The sequence below is a fragment of the Marmota marmota genome, unplaced genomic scaffold (genome assembly GCF_001458135.2).
Source record: "Marmota marmota marmota unplaced genomic scaffold, marMar, whole genome shotgun sequence".
Taxonomy (NCBI): Eukaryota; Metazoa; Chordata; class Mammalia; order Rodentia; family Sciuridae; genus Marmota; species Marmota marmota.
Genome location: NW_026000240.1, coordinates 22,826,889 through 22,843,320, shown reverse-complemented (window position 1 = coordinate 22,843,320; position 16,432 = coordinate 22,826,889). Strand labels below are relative to the sequence as shown.

At 35.3% G+C, this 16,432-nt stretch overlaps 1 protein-coding gene and 1 pseudogene across 1 annotated transcript in view; one reads left to right on the top strand and one right to left on the bottom strand.

Annotated features, from left to right (window-relative positions):
* Rasa2 (RAS p21 protein activator 2) overlaps nt 1-16,432 on the top strand; it is an 88,625-nt gene that overhangs the window by 25,296 nt on the left and 46,897 nt on the right. Inside the window, exons 4-6 of the mRNA XM_048794508.1 lie at nt 2,469-2,545; nt 11,171-11,254; nt 12,959-13,031. Of these exons, the coding sequence (XP_048650465.1) occupies nt 2,469-2,545; nt 11,171-11,254; nt 12,959-13,031 (234 nt within the window). The remainder of the gene's footprint in view (nt 1-2,468; nt 2,546-11,170; nt 11,255-12,958; nt 13,032-16,432) is intronic.
* LOC107143080 lies at nt 5,515-5,774 on the bottom strand (annotated as a pseudogene).

The window sequence follows — 16,432 nt, the reverse complement described above, 5'->3', positions numbered from 1 at the left end:
GTAGAAACTTTGAATATCTAGATTGATAGTAAAGCTCTGAAATTTTAAAGCAAAAAAAGAAAGCAAAAACCCAAAATCCTTACTAAAGATAACTTCTATCAATTTTTGGTGAATATATGGCTGTGTGTGTGTGTGTGTGTGTGTACATATTTATGTGTGTATTGAGGTTGTTTTTACAAATTAATGTATTATACATTTTATTCTGTAACTTGCTTCTGTGCTAAGTTTCATGTAACATGTTTCCATATTTATGTGTTCAATGAGGGTTTTGTAGTTTAGAAATTATACTTTCCTTAATTTAATTCATAAAGCTTTTCAGTTTTAATGTTTCATATCTGCCTATTCTGTCCCTATTGTTTTCTTGACTAGGTTATACACAATTATGTCATTACTGACTAATATCCAAGGAATGTTCTGCTTGACAGGCAGTGGGAGTAATGAACATACTATGTAGGCTCCGACTCGGTTGTAGTGATTCCTGGTAGACTCCCATTAAATATCTCTTTACTTTTAGCCTCAACAGTACTGATTTTAGTTATGAATAAAATGGTTATACTTTTTTCTACTTTCTGGGTTTTAAAATTTTTTTTTTAGTTGTAGATGGACATAATACCTTTATTTAATTAATTTATTTATTTTTAATGTGGTACTGAGGATTAAACTCAGTGCCTCACACATGCTAGGCAAGTGCTCTACTGCTGAGCTACAACCCCAGCCCCTCTACTTTCTGTTTTAATGGTGATTAGAAATACAGTGGGTCTTAGATGTTTCCTGCAAGATGGTTGGGAGTACTTTGTTAGCATATAGTTTCTATTATAAAATGCTACATTTTAAAATAGAAAAACTTTTTTGAGATGCAGATGTTTGTACAGTTGGCTAAGTTCCCTTGTTAGCTAAGTAACACACATGCTGGCATGACAGAAAATATGACTTAAAATTCTCGTTGAATGATATTATAAATTATTTCATTGTGGATCATTAAGGTCACTCTTGAATAGCAGAGCTTGTGAATATTAAAGGCAGGAATAACAGAAGACCCTACTTTGTAAATTATATATGATTTCATAAACATTCGTGCCTAGATTTTTAGTGAATGATTCGTTTCATTTGGTTCCAACTCCACCTGTCAATTTTATTACAGCTTATGACTTTTTTGCTTTAGAGCTTAACTTTTTCATGCAGACTTTTGTATTAGGATCCATCAATATTTATTGCTTATCACTTAACTCTGCATCTAACCCTGATCTTTATAGCTACTGGACCTCAGATTTCATTATTATATGACAAGTCCCCATAAAATGGGCGATTCAGGTTGGAATCTTTGAAAGAATGTCTGAAAAGGGTTGTTCAGAAGAGCAGTGATAGGTAATAAACTTACTGCCTCTGATGAAATCACTCGCATCATCAGCCCATAGACAACACTCCCCGGTAATCTCTACTTGGCACTGTGCCAGTTTGTCTTCTCAGTTGGGTGGAGGTAATCTAGCACTAATTCTGTTCACAACCTGTTTAGAATTGTTCATCACCAGTGGAAGGGAAGACAAACCAAGCTCTAGATTACATTGTTCCTAAGCCTTTAATTTTTTAAGAAAGTGACAGTTCATGTTTCTTTAAACTTACTAGATATTACTATTATTATTATTATTATTATTATTATTTTGCAGTTCCATCTCTTAGTGGCTATTCAAAAAAGTACTCCTTTATTTTTCTCTCATCTTTCCATCAACGTCTTGGCAATATGTTGTTGTCTTTTATTTGTTGTCTCCCTAACTAGTTGTATACTGTTTGTTTGTTTGTTTTTTCTTTTGGTTCTGGGATGCTCAGGATGTTGCACATGGTAGGCAGGCACTCTACCACTGAGCTACATCCCCAGCCTTTTAAGCTTCTTGTAAATAGTAAGTGTGTCTTAGATGTCTGTAGATTCCTACTTGCTCCTATAGTGCCTCCCCAAACCTTGTAGGTATCCCATTAATCTTGATTAGTTGATAAAAGTAATGATTAACAAACAGTCTTACTGGATTTAACTTAGAGTTTTATTGTTTTAGAATTATGAGATTTATTTTTTTCTTTTTATGGTATTGCCTCAGTTCTTATTGCTGGTTTATCTTCTCTGATAAAAACATCCTACATTTTATAATTTAATTTCATTTAAAATTTCCAAAAACATAAGTAATATCTTTCTTTTTGATCTATGATAATTGAGGTATATAACATTTTATTGAACAGGGCATAAAATTCTTAAAATTGAATACCATATTTGATACAAACATTTGACTTTTTATATCTTTAAGAACTTTAATTTACATCAACAGTTATTAGTTATAACAAATAGTTTGGTCAAAGCTATGTGCTACTGAAAAGTCAGTGTATAATTAAATATGGGTAACATTTGGAAAAGTACATACTCTTAGTTAATATTTTGTCAACAAAATAGACTACTCAGTTTATAATTTTTTTTGTCTTTATAGGGTAAAGTTCACCTTGAATTAAAGCTGAATGAACTGATAACAGAGAATGGGACTGTGTGCCAGCAGCTTGTTGTACAGTAAGCATATTTCTTTTACTAAAATCAGCTAGAACTAATTCTTCATTTTGTGTTCTTAAACCAACTTCTTATTTTAAATACTTCAAAAATGAAACTCTGGGCTAGGTATGTAGCTCCGGTGTTAGAGTGTTTGCCTGGCATTCCTCAGGCCCTAGATTCAATTCCCAGTACCACAATAAAAAGAAAAAAGAGCCAGGCACATTGTCCCGTACATATAATACCAGCAGCCAGTAGCTTGGGAAGCTTAGATAGTAGAATCATGAGTTCCAAAGCCAGTCTTGGCAAAAGCAAGGTGCTAAGCAACTCAGTGAGACCCTGTCTTTAATTAAAATACAAAATAGGGCTGGGGATGTGACTCAGTGGTTGAGTGCCCCTGAGTTCAATCCCCTGTACTAAAAAAAAGAAGAGAAAGAAAGAAAAAAAAAAGAAATCCTGATGTGTCATTTCTTTACTCAGTTCATATTTAGTTTATTTTTCACATATCTAGTCCACTGAGATTATAATGAGTCATTAATTCATTCAACCAGTTTTTATTTAATTGGGTTAAATGATATATAGAGGCACTAGAGAATGACAGGATCACAGATAAGGTAGCTGCCTACCTGTCAGTGCAGACTTGGAAAGGCTTTTTAGAACAGGACCTCTAGAAACACACCAAGCTTTAAAGACTGTAGGGCTAGAACCTGATGTCCATGCTGAGATGACCACATTGATTGCCACAAACTTTGGATTTCTTTTTACTCTTTTTACCCTTAGGTCTTTTTTTTTTTTTTTTTAAATCATGCAGGCTCTAATCTGCTGGCTTCCAGAAGTCTCCTGTTTTAGCCCAACCTCCTCCTTCTTCCTTCCCCTCTACAGGACATTGTGGGTTACCAACTGATAACCTTTGTTCTGGATGCTTTCTCCATCTGTCCTCAGTTGATATCTGAATATCTCTAAGGTTCTGAGGCCCTTCTACAGCCTTCTCAATCTGAGTCCGTGTTAGTTTCTATCATACCCACATACCTTAGGGCAAGGCTGTAGAAGAGATGTTGTGTTCTTATGGCTGCTCCAAACTATAACTTAATTGTGAAAACTCAGCTGCTTTGAGGCATTTTCTTTACATATTAATGTATACATATCTAATACTATGTATGGTATTATTTAGTTAATTTTTCCTGAAAAGTTCAAAAGAAGGTTGCATACATTATGTCCTTTATCTCTTAATGTATCAGTATGTATTTCCTAAGAATAAGGATAAATCCTAAATGACTCCAGTTTGGTTACCAAATTCAGGAAATTTAACATTGTTGCAATACTTTAATTTATAGTAATAGTATAGTAATAGTTCAATATTTGTTTGCTATTTTTCCCCTAGACGGAGAGTATGTAGTGAAAGTCTTTCTGCTACTTCCTCTCCTGTTTCTATTTGTTTATAATAGTCATTTAAAATGGAGTTAGTTGAGTTGGTTTTGTTTGTTTACATTCCATTTTACGTTCCCCGACATCCTTGTTGGTTTAATTTTTTTTTAAATATTTATTTTTGAGTTGGACACAATAGTTTTATTTTGTTTATTTTTATGTGGTGCTAAGGAACAAACCCAGGGCCTTGAACGTGGGAGGCAAGTGTTCTACCACTGAGCCACAAACCCAGCCCTAATTTTATTTTATTTATTTTTTAAAAATATCTTTATTATATTTACTTATTTTTGTGTGGTGCTGAGGATCGAACCCAGTGCCTCACGTGTGTGAGGCAAGTGCTCTGCCACTGAGCCACAACCCCAGCTCCCTAATTTTATTTTTGATATATAGAATATTAGCATGATTTCAACAGCTAAAATTGTACCAAAAGGCATTACACAGAGGTGTAATTCAATTCCACCTAGCCCTAGACAACCACAGTCTGATTTCTGTACCTATAGTTTTTGCCTTTTCCAAAATGTCATATTAACAGAATCATGTAATATGAATCTTTTTGTCTCCTTTCATTTACTTATACCACAATGCCTTTTTTTTTATACCTTTGTTTATTTATTTATTTTTATGTGGTGCTGAGGATCGAACCCAGGCCCCTGCATGTGCCAGGCAAGCACTTTACCATTGAGCCACAATCCCAGCCCCAGCATAATGCTTTTTTTTTTAAAAAAAAGTTTTTTATCATTAGCCAAGTGTAGTGGCCCATGCCTGTAATCCCAGTAACTCAGGAGACTGAGACAGCAGTATTGCAGGTTTGAAGCCAGCCTTGGCGACTTAGTGAGACCTCTTCTCACAAAAAGGAAAAAGGGGCTGGGAGTATAGCTTAGTGGTAGAGCATCCCTGGGTTAAATCCCCAGTACCACAAAAATTTTTGTTGTTGTATAATAATCATTCAGAATAGTGGACTTCTTTGTGACATATTTGCACATACTCATAATGTAATTTAATCAATTTAATTCCCTGGAGTCTCTCCTTCCATTCCCCTCCTTCCCCCCGTCTTCCTCTATTCAACTAGTTTCCCTTCTATTTTTATGAGATTCCCCACCCACCCTGCTTTCTCTTCATTTTTCTTTCTAGCTTCCATGTAGGAGAAAACATACAGCCCTTGACCTTCTGATTTGGGCTTTTTTCACTTAACATGAAGCTCCACAGTTCCATCCATTTTCCTGCAAATGATATAATTTCTTTCATTCTTATGACTGAATATATATACACCACACTTTAATTATCCATTCATCTGTTGTACATCTAAGCTGTTTCTGTAGTTTGGCATGATGAGTTGTGCTGCTATAAACATGGGTATGCATGTATTTCTGTAGTATGCTGACTTTAATAATTCTTTTGGGTAAATACTGAGGAGCAGTATAGCTGGATCATGTGGTGGTTCCATTCCTAGTCTTTTGAGGAAGCTCCATAATGATTTCCACAGTGGTCATACTAATTTACTTTCTCACAGACAGCATATGAGTTTCTCCCTGCTACTAAATCCTCACCAGCCTTTATTATTTTTTTATCTATATATTTTTGAAAAATTCATCTATGAGAAAAGAGCTAAGAGGCCAATGGGGGGAAACATTCTCTTGGAGGTACTGTAAAGCCAAGTCTGTCCACTGCATTTCTTGTTCTTTCAAGATTGTGTGGTGACACAGTTTCTTGTTCATTTCAAGAAGTTCATTCAGTGGTATTGCAACATCCTCATAAGGCAAATTGTCTTCTACCAAATGTTATCAATCAAATCTAAGATCCTTCCATCTCTCTGGACCTCATTATCCATTTTTCTGCTGTTTTTCTGCAGCTTTGACCTTGTCAGATCTTATAAAGTTTTCTCAAATCAATGCAGCTTCAGCAGGCTTTCTGCCCTGAATGCTTCTTGTCTGCAGCTGGCCCACTGCAGCACCTTCTTCCTCTGAACTAGGTCCTTGGCATCACATGACCCGCATCCCTGGATAGCTTTTTTTTTTTTTTTTTTGAAGTTGTAGATGGACACAATGCCATTTATTTATTTATTTATTATTTTCTGTGGTGCTGAGGATTGAACCCAATGCCCCACACATGTCACGCAAGCACTTTACCACCTACAACCCTAGCTCCCTGGATATCTTATTTGTGTTCTTGATAATTGTCATTCTGACTGGAGTGAGTTGAAATTTTAACGTAGTTTTGATTTGTATTTTTCTGCTGGCTAAAGAGCTGAACAATTTTTACATTTGGTCATTTGTACTTCCTTTTGAGAAGTGTCTATTTAGTTTGCCTACTTATAAATGGGTTATTTATTTATTTTGGTGTTGACATTTTAGTTCTTTATATATTCTAGATATTAATCCTCTGTCAGAAGAGTAGCTGGCAAAGATTCTCCCATTCTGTAGGCTGTCTGTGCTATTGTTTTCCTTTGCTGTGAGAAGCTTTTTATTTTAATGGCATCCCATTATTCATTCTTGGCATTATTTCCTGAGCATTGCTGCCTACTCCTATATGTTAGAGTGTTTCTGGTATGTTCTCTTCCAGCAGTTGGAAAGTCTTTGATCTTTTTGAGTTAATCTTATGCAGCGGGAGACAGGGATCTATGTTCAATATTTTGTGTACGGATATCCAGTTTTGCATGTTATAGTATAGGAGGTGCCCCTTCTCTTCTCCAGAGTGAATTCTTATATATGATACATTCTATATTTGATCTGTTTCCCCCACTCAAGGAATAGCTCCTTCAGTTATGATTTCTTTCTCTAGTTTTATCAGCTTTACCTTCTCCCCTATGTGTTCTAATATCTGCCATCCTAAAAGGCATGCCTCCCAGACCTCATCTCTTCTTACCTCACACACCTTCCACCCCCAGCTATACTTTCCCCATTTCTCTGCTCTTCTTTGAAGGAAAACTTCTCAAAGAAAAATAGATATAGGGGTGAGAGAGAGAGAGAATACTAGCTGCATTTACTGAGAAGGCCTAGAAGCAATGCCATTCCATTAGCAATGAGCATATGTAGCACCTACATCTTGGTTTCTAAATAAAGCATTCTCTGTTCTCACCAGTAGATCTTTGTGTGATGAAGAAAATGTTTTATGTCTTCATTGTCCAATATAATAGCCATTAGCCATGTATGACTTTTGAAAACTTGAAATATGGTAAATGTGACTAATGAATTGCATTTTTAAATTTTATTTAGTTTTAATTCATTGAAATAGCCACATTTGGTTAATGGCTTTATATTAGACAGTATGACTTCAATGAAAAGAACCTGTACTTCTTTTTTTAGCAGTGGCGATTTCAGGACTAGGGTAGGGAATATATAAGATGAGGCTGGAATATTTTGTGGGGTCGGAGAGTAAGGAAGTACTCAAAAAGTTGATCTCAAAGAAGTTGGGAACAGAATAGTGGTTACTGGGGAGGCAGTGATGGAAAGAAGTTATGGGGGGGCAGTGATGGAAAGAAGATAGTCAGTGGGTGCAGTGGGTTAGGAGGAGTAACTTCTACTATTTTATTGTATAGTAGGATAAGTATGGTTGACAGTATAGCTATCAGAGAAGATTTTGAATGTTACTAACACAAAAGATTCAAGTCTGACTTGATAGAGATACCAATTACCCTGATATGTTCATTACACATTATAGACATATTGAAATGTTACACTGCACCCATAAATCAATAAATAAATACTATGTATCAATTAAAATACATTTTAAAAAATAGTTGGATACAAGGACAGATCATCTGTGGTACTAAATAAGTGAGTATGATGACAAACAGCATATTTATATAGCCTCAAAGAATCTCCCCATAAGGTACCTAATAGCTACCACCTGACCCAAGTGATCAGTGTTAATATTACCAATAATGAGATATTCAGCACCTGCTGAAATGATGCAGTGTAGCATTGAGGACACCAGCATGCACAATTCTAACCTAACCATGAGCAAACATTAGACAAACTCAGATTAGAAAATCTCCAAAAAAACAAAGTAATTAGCAAAGACTGGTAAAATCATGGGGCAAAAAAGATGCTAAGGAACTCCCTCAGGATGGAAGAGACTAAGAAGACATGACAACTAAGTGGAATGTGGGGTCCCTTATTGCATCCTGGATCAGAGAAGGACAGTGTTAAAATTAAGTAAAGTCTGTAGATTAGTTAATAATATTTTTAGCCAACATTATATCAATGTCACTTTCCTAATTTCAGTAATTCCACTATGGTTACACAAAAGGTTAAATGTTGGATGTTAGGTCTGCGGAAACTCTCTATTACTTTTACAACTTTTCTGAAAGTCTGAAACTGTTTCCAAACAAGATGTTTTCAAAAATTGTCTATACCCTGTGCATTCATCCAGGTTTGTCTTTTGAGTTCGAAACTTAGTATGTCCACTTGATGTTTCACAACATCACAAACTTAACTCATTTAAAACTGAATTTTTGATTCTCTTGTCTATACATCTCCTTCCCACAATCTTAGCAACTGTTGGATTTCATTCAGTGTGTTTTTAAGTCAGATTATGTTTTTTTTTTATCTCTAGACCATTAGTTTTTTATTTTATCTGTGTCTGCACAGAATATATGAAATATAATTTAATCTTTAAAATGTCATTGTCATATCTTAGTAGTATCCTGGTTGTTCTCTCTTGAACACCAGACATTGTGAAGTTGACATTTTTGTATTTCCATGAATATTGGGTATCAATTAAGTTACTTGGAAACATTTTGATCCATTTATGATATCAGCACTCAGTAGAAGATTCAGCAAGGATTTTTGTAGCTCTCTGGAGGTTTTTCTTCCTCTGTAGCTTTCTTCCCTTCAGTATTCTGTTTTGGGAACCCTAGCCACTTTGACCTCCCCAGCTTTTGTCTTTTTGGGGGGTTGTTTCCATTGGAAGGTAAATCTAGTTCCTGTTACTTCATCTTGGCTGGATGTAGAAGGTAACCTTTGTTTTTTGTTTTTAAAAATATCCAATAAAGCTTCATATGGTGGCGCACGCCTATAATCCCAGCAGCTTGGGAGGCTGAGGCAGGAGGATCTCAAGTTCAAAGTCAGCTTCAGCAACAGCAAGGTGCTAAGCAACTCAATGAGACCCTATCTCTAAATAAAATATAAAATAGAGCTGGGGGGGCTGGGGTCGTGGCTCAGTGGCAGAGCGCTTGCCTAGCATGCGTGAGGCACCGGGTTCGATTTTCAGCACCATGTATCAATAAATAAAATAAAGGTCCATTGACATCTAAAAATATATTTAAAAAAAAAAAAATAGAGCTGGGGATGTGGCTCAGTGGTTGAGAGTCCCTGAATTCAATCCCTGGTGCCAAAAAAAGAAAAGAAAAGATTTAGATTTATCTGTAGTATAAGTAAGTTTGTCCATTTTCCTTTGTAATTTCCAGATAGTGCAGAAATACAGAAGCTTTATATATCAATATAAACAACAACAAAAAAAGATAATTTAGTATACTGAGGTCATTTTCAACATTTGGCTTCTGCCCATTCATGTTTATGATGTGAAATTGTTTGATTTATAGATTAGAACAACAGTTATATCCTAGGTAATTAGGAAAATAATATTTTAGAAAAAAGGTAGCAAATAACCTGTATTTACTAATGTTACTTAAGAGGCAGGAAACCCCAATATTTACTTTGTCTTCCATTTGAAAATTAAAAATACTTTTGATGATTTATTTATTTTTAGGCTTCTGCTTTTCTTTATGGGCTTCCTTTTGTTTGGTTTGTCTGTATGTTTTTATGGATGTCCTTGTAAACTCCACTGCATTTTTCTCATTTTTATACTTTATCAAGATTGTAGTAAATTACATTTTATAATTGAGATTTCTCATAATTTGTGTAATATGAGATAAATTTGGTAGTGCAGGTGGAATAAAAATAATAGTATCAGGCATAGTGGTAATATAGAAGGACTCTGGGCTTTAGTAACAGCAAGATAAGAAAGTAGAAGTTGAGTCTTAGCCAGTTTTTTATAACTTGAGCCTTACTTTCTTTTTAAAAATGACAATGCTTTTCTCAAAGGCAGTTGTGAGAATTAAGTGCATTTTGTGAAAGTACATAGTAAACTATAAATACTGTATAAAAATCTGGTATCATTTTGAAGCTTAGCCTTAGAAGTATAAATTTCAAGTAGTAAGTACAGTGGGAAAATTTTACTATACCTGAACCTAACATTAATAACCAGAATTATTATCTTGACCTGTGCTTTCTTTGTTTAGTTTCAGAAATTTTTCAATTTGAGTTTTGATGCTTGGTTAATAGAAATGAGTCATATTATCATTTCTTTTTTTACTTGACAGTACACCATTTGCTCTTCACCCACATATGTGATCCATGGGGTTGGAGAGAAATAAGGATATTGCTCAATAGCCTTCATCTTTAGACAAAGAATACTTTTCAGCAACACTTGTGAGTTTCTGTTAGGCCTTAGGAAATGAAGACACATTGATATTAAACTAGTTAACTTAATAATTAGTGAGAAAACTTGAACAGATCATTAAGTTAGGCTCTGTGTTCTCTATAAATACCAATGATTACAATTCATGGAGTGGATTATATGACCTGGGCCTTTATAGTCTAAAACATTTTCTACAGAATGGTACAAGAACTGTTACTGAGAATCAAAACAAAAGGCTACAGAATTATGTGAGACTTGCCCTATATTTATGAATCAGATTTTAAGTGGAAACCACAGTTGTTTCCTTGTATGTCATTCATGCTTTAGCAGAGGATATGATGCCATAGAGCTGGCTTGTTTTGTAGCTTCTCAGTTAAGGTTGCATTGCTTTCTTTTCCTTTTTGGAAGCCACAGCAGTTTTTGATGTATTATCAAACCACACAATGTACCTTCTTGGTTATGTAGCAGGAAGAAATGTGTTAATGTTGTTTGATAGTCTTGGTACTGATTGTGGCATTCCATTTAGTCCTCTTTTGAAAATACAGCATAAATAAATGTGTGCATGCATTTATTAGGGGCAGGTCGTATCTAGGCAGACATGTGGGAAACAGTTTTGAGCTTTTTGAATATATTAGGTTGTGTTTAAAATAATGTTTTAGATCTGGGGATGGAGCATGGTTGTGAAGCTCTTGCCTGGCATGCACAGAGCTTTGTGCAATCCCAGCAGCACACACAAAAAAAAGATAATGTGTCATATTGTTTAACTTGACTCTAACATGTTTAATCTCTTTCATTCCATTTTAGCATCAAGGCTTGCCATGGGTTGCCTCTCATAAATGGACAAAGCTGTGATCCTTATGCAACAGTTTCTCTAGTGGGTCCTTCTAGGTAATGTTTATTGAATGGTTAGTGGGTTTTTAAGTGTAAAGTTGGTTTTAAGAATTGGAAAAATAGTGTTCTTAGAGCAAATGCTCAGTAACTAAGACATAAAATAAACCTTTAAAAGAAGAATCTTTGGTGAGTTCATTAAATACATGTAAACAACCAAGTCCTATTTTTACAGAATAATATTAAATGCCATTTTAAATCTGTCATATGCTTAGTCTGTAGGGAAAACCTCAGTCTCATACTATTAAAAATGTGCTTTGAAACATAAACTTGGCCTTCTTCACTTATTAATATTCCTCCTTTTAAATGACCTAAAATTGTACACAGGTAAAATCCTGCTTTAATAAACACCAATCTCACTTGCCTAGTATCCACAAAGCCCTAGTTTTGATCCCCAGCATTACCAAAAAACCAACAAATTCCAACTCAGAAAATGAGGCAATTTCTATAATGTTATCTGGAAAGCAGCTTGGGACTGAAAATTGCCTTTTCTACTCATGAGATCCGTGTTCTTCAAAGAGAATTCTAAGCTGTAGACAAACTACTGAAGTACTAGAGCATGGTGAAGTGTAGATCATTGGTTTAACTAATTTGTGATAATTTATGAGAAAAACCTTTAGCAGTTTGTGATATTTTGTATTATATAGCTTCATTATGGTTTATCTAAGGGACTGAGTAGTCTGAAATTTTTCTACAAGTTGAGGATTTAGAATCAGGAAATAAAAAGCACAAGATTTCATACACACACATACACACACACACACCCCTTCTCTCCATCCCCAAGAGCTCTAGTTATTCTGATTAAAAAAAAAATTGCTGATAAGTCACTTTGAAAACTATATTCATTCATATATATATATATATATATATATATATATATCTCCTAATACCATACTATGCCTAAACTATGGATGTTCACATAATGGCATGCTACTATTAGTATGATGGTTTTAAATTTTAAAACAAATAATCATATAACATTTAGTGCTATCAGAGTGGTTTCATTGTGCATGTTAATAATGTTCAATCTAGTAGAGCTGGCTTTGTTTTTTACTTAATTATCTGTACCTGACATATAAATTGTTTAGTGTAATTGTTTAGTAACATATAATTAGAAACTATTTAGCATATGAATTTGTTTTAAAAAGTAACTGTTGGTTTTGCTATTGTACCATACTGTGTAAGATTTTCACATTGGGGAAGGCTGGGTACAGCCACAGGATTTGGCTGTACATTTCTTTGTAATCTCCTCTGAATAATTATTTCAAACTAAAAAACATATTTCAGTCACTATTATTAGCTGAAGGTCAAGAAGTAAAGTGAGTTAAAAATACTTTTTTTGGTCCTCAGGTGTTTTTTTAACATAGGCAAAGGCACTGTAAATCTCATGGCCTGCCTTCTCATTATTTATTCTGAGTTGCTTATGTCGTAGAATGTGTTTTAAAACCTCTGAAGAGAGCTTGGCAGTCAGTCTGGTATAGGCATAGACAGAATAATACACTCTTGGCGTATAGAACATTCTCTTTTTTTGAGTTTGTGGAGATATCTTGTCTGCCCCCCAACCCCAGTAATATTTAAAACTGCAGTCTTTCCTGAGTCATCTTAACATTTAAACAGAGGTCAGGCTCCCTGGTTGGAAATAGCATGTTTTATAATTGTGTACTATTAAGTTCTACAAGGTAAAACTCTACCACATTGGAACAGGAATGACCAAAAGAAGACAAAAGTAAAGAAGAAAACAAGCAATCCGCAGTTTAATGAAATCTTTTATTTTGAGGTAATTTCTTGTTTTATATAAATGTTAACAATGAATATTTAAGATTGAGTTCTACTTGATTTCTTTTTCCAAACCACAGCCATAATAATCATTTTATCAACTAATGCAACCAAGCATTTTCTGTCCAGAAAGCAATAGAACCATGTACTGAATATAAAACAGATAAAAGTAGAGCTCTGATTGATTTGGTAGTAGGGAAGGCTAGGGTCATCCACCCCCACTCCAGTCATTCTCACCATCACACCTTCTTCTATATCCTCCCCACCCTGTCCAACTCCCCACCTGACACGTAATGGCCACAAGACTCTTCTGCAGCATACTGTTTCAAAACCACTAGTGAAGTAAGTATGGTTATCATTCAGTAGATCTGAGCTGTAGTCCCAGTTGATTTTGAATGAGTCACTCAGTGTGATACTTGAGTTTTTTTTACTTTGTGAAAGGGTAATATTGTAAGGGAAAATGTTAGCGGCTCTACCCAACTTAGGAGTGTTTTTATAATGCCCAGAGCATGTAAGAACCCTTTGAAAGTATAAAACACTTTGTGACTAAAATCTTATTATTGGGGCTGGAGGTATAGTTCAGTGATAGAGCACTTACCCAGCATGAGCAAATCCCTGGGTTCGATCCCCCAGTACCCAGAAGGAGGGGGTGTTATTAAATTTTTTTTAGTCTAATTTACTCTGTGGACACATGCTTATTTATTTTCATGGAGATCTTCAACTGCCTCAAAATTGTCCCAAACACAGTGCTTTGGAGTTTTTTTACTTGAGAGCATCCAATAAAAAAAAATCCTTTTTATTACTTAAAGACTACAGAAAAGCATCTCAAACTCTAAAGGTTGTGTAATAGTGGAACATGTTGCAGTTGGTAATAACTTGTGAGAAAGGTTTACAAAAAGGAGTTACATTTTGTGCTTTTTCTTCTTTTTTTTTTTTAATGTTTTTCTTCTTTTTTAAAATTGAGAAAGTACTATGGTATCTCTAGTCATGCCTGATTATTTTACTGTAATAAAGAGCACAGGCTGAAGAAAATACTAAAGTGAAATAGAAAACTGTGGGGGTGGAAGGAAGGGAGAAAATGTACTGATGTGACTTTACCACTTCCTGGCTAAGGCTTGTTGCAGTCATTCTACATTTATTAATGGTTATGCATTTATATTCTACATATATTTATTGTTACATCTAACCTGGAGAAAACAAAGAAGGCAGCAACTGACCAAAAAAGGGCTACTGACTGAAGGCCTTTATTGTCCCCATAAGTCCACGTACCTTGACTGCAGATGGGATGAAATCTACTAGCATTACAGAGCCTTGCAGCAAGCAGAAGAGTTTTTGAAAGTCAAGACCTGTTTGGTGTACCAGAGGACCTGCTAGACCTTGAAACATTTATCTAGTGGCTCCTTTGGAGTTGGTTATAAAGATAGATAAAGTTCAGTTTCTGTTCTCTGGCTAGAGTAGGAGACAGCATACATATGCATGCATCTATACAACAGGCAAATGCAGTAGATGCTGTTTGCCTGAGGTGGTCAGGAGAGGTTTGAAGAAAGACTAAATTTTCGTAAATGAGAGGAAAAAGAGCATTTTGAGCACAGCCAGCCAGCCAGAAAGTTATCTCCAAAGAGCAACAAGTAATGATTTAACTGAGTTTGTTTAAGAAAATAATGGCAACCAGGATTAGAATAGAAGAACAGGACTAGCTAATGAAAACCCTCCAGTTTCTTGGCTGAGGTGCTTTAATTTTAGACATTGAGTTCTTTTGAGTCTGAAAGTAAAGCAGCATTTTGAAGAGAATTAACCATGATTTGTAGGCCAGGTGGCTCAGGTGGAAAAACAAACCAACCAACCTAGGGATGGTCTGTTCTAGAGGGTAGTATAGAAATATGGAGGAAGAGGGAGATAAGAAAGGTACTACAAAGGGCAAGATGACAAAATGGTTATAGAGGAAAGAGGAAAGAAAAGAGTCGAATGGTTTCAAGTCTGGAAAAATAGGAAAACTAGGAGAAAGAAGATATGTGGCTTAGTTTGGGACATAAAGAAATCTGACTAAAAAAAGCTCCAGTAGGCAGTTCATGACTGGAAACAAGATAAATGATGGTTGTAGTTCAAGATAAAGTGGTAGTGCACTTGCCTGGCATGTGTAAGGCACTGGGTTCGATTCTCAGCACCACATATAAATAAATAAAGTAAAGGTCTATCAACAACTAAAAAAAATAATAATAAAGATTTGTTTACCAAAAAAAGCCTCGGAGTTGAGGTGTACAACAAAGGAGGAAAAGTGAAAAGGCTTGCTTCAGCCACTTATTTAGTGTCATTTAATTTTTGTACTTTAGCTTCCTCATTTTTAAGATGAGGATAATAAATCTAGCCCTGCCTGCCTCAGAGCAACGTCTGATGAACAAAGAAGATAATGCATGTGAAAGCACTTTATAAACTGTACAGCACCATCCAGCATCAAGTTGTTTTTAGAGCAAAGTAAAAGATAAAACCTCAGAAAGTAACCATGTCCATAGGCTCAGAGAAAAAAACAAAGCAGAGAATGCTGCCAGAATAATGCCCAGGTAAATTCAAAGACAAAGTTGTTCTGGCAAGGGAGCTATAGTTGTATGATCACTAGGTCAAATAGAGGTCAAAGACTGTGATAACTAAGAGCTGATCATCAGAATTGGTGATGCAGAGAAAGACTGTAGGAGGGTAATCTATGAGGAGACCAGATAGGAGCTGTGAGTGGGTGTTGAGGAAGCACAGACTGAAGGATGAATTATAGTTTTAATGTATTTGGGAAAAAAAAGAAAGACCATAATTTAAGGCGAGAATTTTTCTTCTGCTTGAGTGAGGTGAACAAACTAGTAAAGAAAGCTGCAATTAAAACAGATTGAATGCTTACTGCATGCTTATTACATACTATATGTAGGTGGGGTAGTCTTAGAAAAGAAGAGAATCATCTCATTCTCATGTTGAGAAGAGGGTGAGAAAACTCACAAAGTGGAGAGGTCTGTGTGGGAGTGGATCCATTCAGGTGGATGGTAATTGAGGCAATTCCTGCTACTGGCCTTGATGTTTTCATCAAAAATGGGAGAAAGAAATGTGAGTAGAACTGGTACCTTGAGAAATATGAGACTGTCTTTAAACAATTTTAAGCAAGTACAGCTTCATTGAATTAGTTCATTTTTACTCTTCAGGCCACTAGAAGACAACCCATGATCTAGGAGTTTAATGTTCCTGTATATTGAGTTGATAGGAACAGCGTGGAGGCGAGGACTTTTTTCTTTCTATTTTTTTTTTTTTTACTTTTCTTTTCTTTTTTTTTTTTTTTTTCCAGCACACTTGACCTTACTTATCCTTCCTTGCTTATCTTTCATAGCTTTACTTTCCATACTACTCGTAGAGTGGTCGGCGTCTCTC